General features: G+C 36.3%; 1 protein-coding gene across 1 annotated transcript; it reads left to right on the plus strand.

Moving 5' to 3' along the window:
• Positions 1 to 3414: 3414 nt before the first annotated feature.
• LOC145052373 ((+)-cis,trans-nepetalactol synthase NEPS1-like) lies at positions 3415 to 4332 on the plus strand. The gene has a single exon (XM_079000185.1). The coding sequence runs from the start codon at positions 3475 to 3477 to the stop codon at positions 4276 to 4278; it is 804 nt and encodes a 267-aa protein (XP_078856311.1). The 5' UTR covers positions 3415 to 3474; the 3' UTR covers positions 4279 to 4332.
• Positions 4333 to 4546: the final 214 nt, after the last annotated feature.

Here is a 4546-nt window from a genome sequence, read left to right on the forward strand (position 1 = left end):
ACACGTAAGGATGTGAAACATGTTTTTGGAGTGCTGAAGGCAAAGTGGCATATAGTTGAACATGCAGCACGACCATTGGATTTAGAAACTCTACGATATATCATGTATGCACGTATCATAATGCATAACATGATAGTAGAAGATAAAGGACGAAATATTGCACACTATATCCAACGGAGCCCAGACACATTCAATTTCAACCAGGAACAACAACAGAATATTTGCATCGAGTCATTGACATTCAGGACGTAAATAAACACATACAACTTCGAGAGGACTTGACAGATTATATCTTCTATGGTAACGATAACGATAACAAATAGTGTTTAGTTTTTAATTTTTTTTAACGAATAACGTTGCATTTTTTTATTTTGATGTTATTTTTAATTTTTAAAAATTATTTTTATTCTGTTATTTATAATTTTTAAACATTATGTTTTATTTATTATGTTATATTTATAATATATTTTTTTAAACTAAAAAAAAGAAATTCGAAAAAAAGAAATTATAAAGTGGAAAAAGTTGGTGTTATAACAAGATATAACATGGTGACCATTTCCCCACTTGGCATTATAGCACCATTGGTGATGTGACATGTGAGGTGGCACCAAAATTGTGTTATGACTAGTTGCCCACAGCCAATGCTCTTAGAGGTGTAGGTGCATCGATGGCAAGGGAAAAAGCCTGGAAATGGATGGTGAAAATCGATGGTATGCATCTGGTTTCACAAAATCCTTGAGAAAAAAATGAAAGTGTTGTGGACGTCGTAGATGAATGTGCTTTTTGTGAGCGACATGAAGAGGTGGAGAAGAACAACATAGTTGCAGATTTAGGCGACTTTAAAGTTACAGGTTTCCAGTGGATTTAGGGGTGTAGGCTTCCAATGGTGGTGTTTACATGCTCGCTGATGGTGGTGAATTTAGAATCACGGGTTTCTGGCGGCGGCTCTGACAAGGACTTAAGGGTAGATCGGTGCTTTACGGTTGAGCTTAGAGGGAGAGAGATGGTGAGCTTACGAGTTACAATCGATGGCTTCAAATCTAGAAGGGAAGGGGTGGGTTGGGGGGTTGGAGATGTGTGGAGCCCAAGTTTTTTTAATAAGATCTAAAATAATTTTATGAAATAATCTTTAATTTTAAATATATATAAAATCCGATAAGGGTATAATAGTCATTCCATGTCTATTAGGGACAAAAGTCACACCAAAAAGAAATTATAAGGACGGTCTGAGTGCAAAAAAAGATAAAGACTAAACACGTAATTTGGCCAAACCACTGTGACAATTTTAGTAATTTGTTCAAATTATTATCATCATTTCTCCGACATCCCACCCATCCACCAACCCCTACGCCAATGTCGCCCTATAACTGCACCTCACACCTATACCCACAAGCTCACCCCATCCTAACACCCACACTCATAAACATACACCCTACTCACATCCACCCACCTACACTTCATCCCTACCCCCAATCCAACTCTCACACCCACCCCCACCTCCCCACCCCATTTTACCTATACACCACCTTCAACCTCGCCCTATCTAAATGGCCACACCCACCCACTCTCAAACATACATTGCCCTCACCTAACTTTAACGTCTACACCCATACATATACTCCTTCCATGTCAACCGACAACCATCACCCTCCCCATATCCACCCTAAACCTACACTCACACTTACTCATTTACTTCCACAAGCTCACATAGGTTTGAACGGTTAAAAGTTTATTTAATGAAAGTTTATAATTTTATTAAAGTAAATATAAATTATAAAAAGTTAAGAAACGAACATGTCGGTCATATTACAACATTGACTTTCTAATTCTTTTGACAAATTCGCAAATCAAACAAAAAACAAATTTTATTCCATGTCAATCATTACATATTTCAATTCCTTCAAAATTTGTAAGAATCTCTCTTACACCAACCTTTGTTTATACAAACATAACAATAAGGTTAAGGGGAGTGGTGACACTTATAACACCATGCTAAAACATGCCACATCATACATTTTATTTGCCACCTAAACTTTTCTTAAAAAACACTGGTTATAAAAAAAAGAAAAAAGAAATAAAAACAAATAGAGAAGAATCAATGAGAGCCATTTGTTTTTAGAAAAAAAGAAATGAAAAACAAATACAAAAAGAATGGACTAATAGCAACTTTCATTTTTCTGTTGCTCCCTCTCTCTCCTCACACTAAGTCAGTTAGCGACTTTTCTTTGACATCTCCCTTAGCATATGCTAGGGGGTGGTGTTTGTCTTGTGCTAGCGAGGGTCTTGACGACCCCCACTACCATTAACCTTATAGTCCTTTTGTATATGTTTATAAATTAAACTACTCAAAAGCTATATGCAATAAAGAGTTACACTTTATATATATATATATATATATATATATATATATATATATATATATATATATATATATATATATATATATATATATATATATATATATATATAAATGTCATTTGGTTCTAGAAGGAAATGCATTTTTGTCATTTTTCTTGTATCGGTTGGACAAAATTGCAAATATGGTTCATGTCGTTTGTTATTTTATTTGAGGTAAGGTCTAAAGCTATAGTCTAGTTCAATTGTGGATTTAGTCCCTATTAAAATTAAAAAGATTAAAAAGACTAGAATGGGTGGTGTGGTGATCGAAAGCGTTAACGCCGTTAGAAAGGTTTTTGTAGTTTTTGTATATTTCCGATGTTGTTAATAGATAATATAAATTTATAGTGTTATTTTTAGGTAGCAGGTGAAATCCCAAGTATCCCTAGGTTTAATAATGAACAAAAATAAAGAATGTGAAGTGAATGACAAGGTTGTTAGTGCTAATTCAAAATAGAGTGTGTTATAAATCGTACTTTAGTCAACATGTTTTGACATACAACTGGAATTCATATTGTATATTTAAATATTATTTTTCATGTTATCGGTTTGCATCATTGGAGTCCAGTTTTACATTTACGGTAAATATTTTGTAACAACTATATGATAGAATTATGATGTAAAATCATACAAACGTGACTACTCGTATGGAAGCCTTTTATATCTTTATTCTTTATGATACTGGAACTCTTCTTTGCGTATGAATACTAGCTTGATTAATAAAATAAAATCTATGAAATCCTTTTTTTTTCAAGACACTCTCATCCTTTATCTTCTCTACAAGTTTATAGTCAGATTTCTAGGATTGATGAGGGATCATACTCGCATAATAGTATAATACATTCATGCAGATTTAGGTATGTATCAATAATAACCACAAATCGTAAATTTCACACGTTTTACGTTAAAAGTAAAAGTTGAGCAAATTATAAAAAAAAAAAAAAATGAAATTAGGAGAATATAAGATAAATGATAGACGTACACGATGGATTTTGGCCCCACGCTGAGCTCGTTTTGTCAAATTTTATTCAGAGTTAAAAGTTGTTGGAATAACTCGATATCTGGAAGAGAGATCAGATGGCAGAAGTAAGTGAACATACTTTGAAACTCGACCAAAAAGTATCCATAATCACCGGCGGAGCAAGCGGAATCGGAGAAGCGACAGCGCGTCTCTTCGCCAAACACGGCGCACTTGTCGTAATCGCCGACATCCAAGACGAACAAGGTCAACAAGTAGCCGATTCCATCGGTTCAGAACGATGCACCTACTTCCACTGTGACGTCGCCGATGAACAGCAAGTGATCGCCGTCGTTAATTTCACCGTTAATTTATACGGTCGACTAGACATCATGTTCAGCAACGCCGGAATTCTCAGCACCTCCAAACAGACGGTTTTAGATCTCGATCTAACACAATTCGACCGCCTTTACGCCGTCAACGCCCGTGGAACCGCCGCATGCGTGAAGCATGCAGCGCGTGCAATGGTGGAGAAACGCGTGAGAGGAAACATCATCTGCACGGCGAGCGTCGCCGCCTCAAGAGGAGGGAGTTCACGGACGGACTACGTGATGGCGAAGCATGCGGTGGTTGGATTGGTACGATCGGCGAGTAAGCAGCTCGGTGTGCACGGAATAAGAGTGAATTGCGTTTCGCCGTCTGCTGTTGTGACGTCGCTGTCGAAGAGATCGCCGGAGGCTGCGAAGAAGACAATGGAGCTATATGAGACACTGTCGAGCTTGAAAGGGATCGAATTGACTGTAGATCGCGTAGCGGAAGCTGTTTTGTTTCTGGCCTCAGAAAGTTCATCCTATATCACCGGCCATGATCTAGCGGTGGACGGTGGCCTGACAAAACTTCCGGACGCAGATGATTTGAATTGATCATGTACAAAAGTACAATCGTAGCTCTTTACTAATAGAAATATAATTATTAAAGATATTCTTAGTTACGATATTAATTTATTATTCACATTGATGTTTGAAACGCGGGATTAACATCGAGAAAATAGAAAATAATACAACTATTTGTCACGTCAAAGTAAAAAATTCGGGGATTTTTTCAATAAACATAAAATTTTGGCCATTTCAACGAAAAATCATTTGTAAAGTTGTTTTTTCAAACTAAATACAAGACAATTTAAGTGCGACA

The sequence above is a fragment of the Lactuca serriola genome, chromosome 5, assembly GCF_051521515.1.
Source record: "Lactuca serriola cultivar US96UC23 chromosome 5, Lser_US96UC23_V15, whole genome shotgun sequence".
Lineage (NCBI taxonomy): Eukaryota > Viridiplantae > Streptophyta > Magnoliopsida > Asterales > Asteraceae > Lactuca > Lactuca serriola.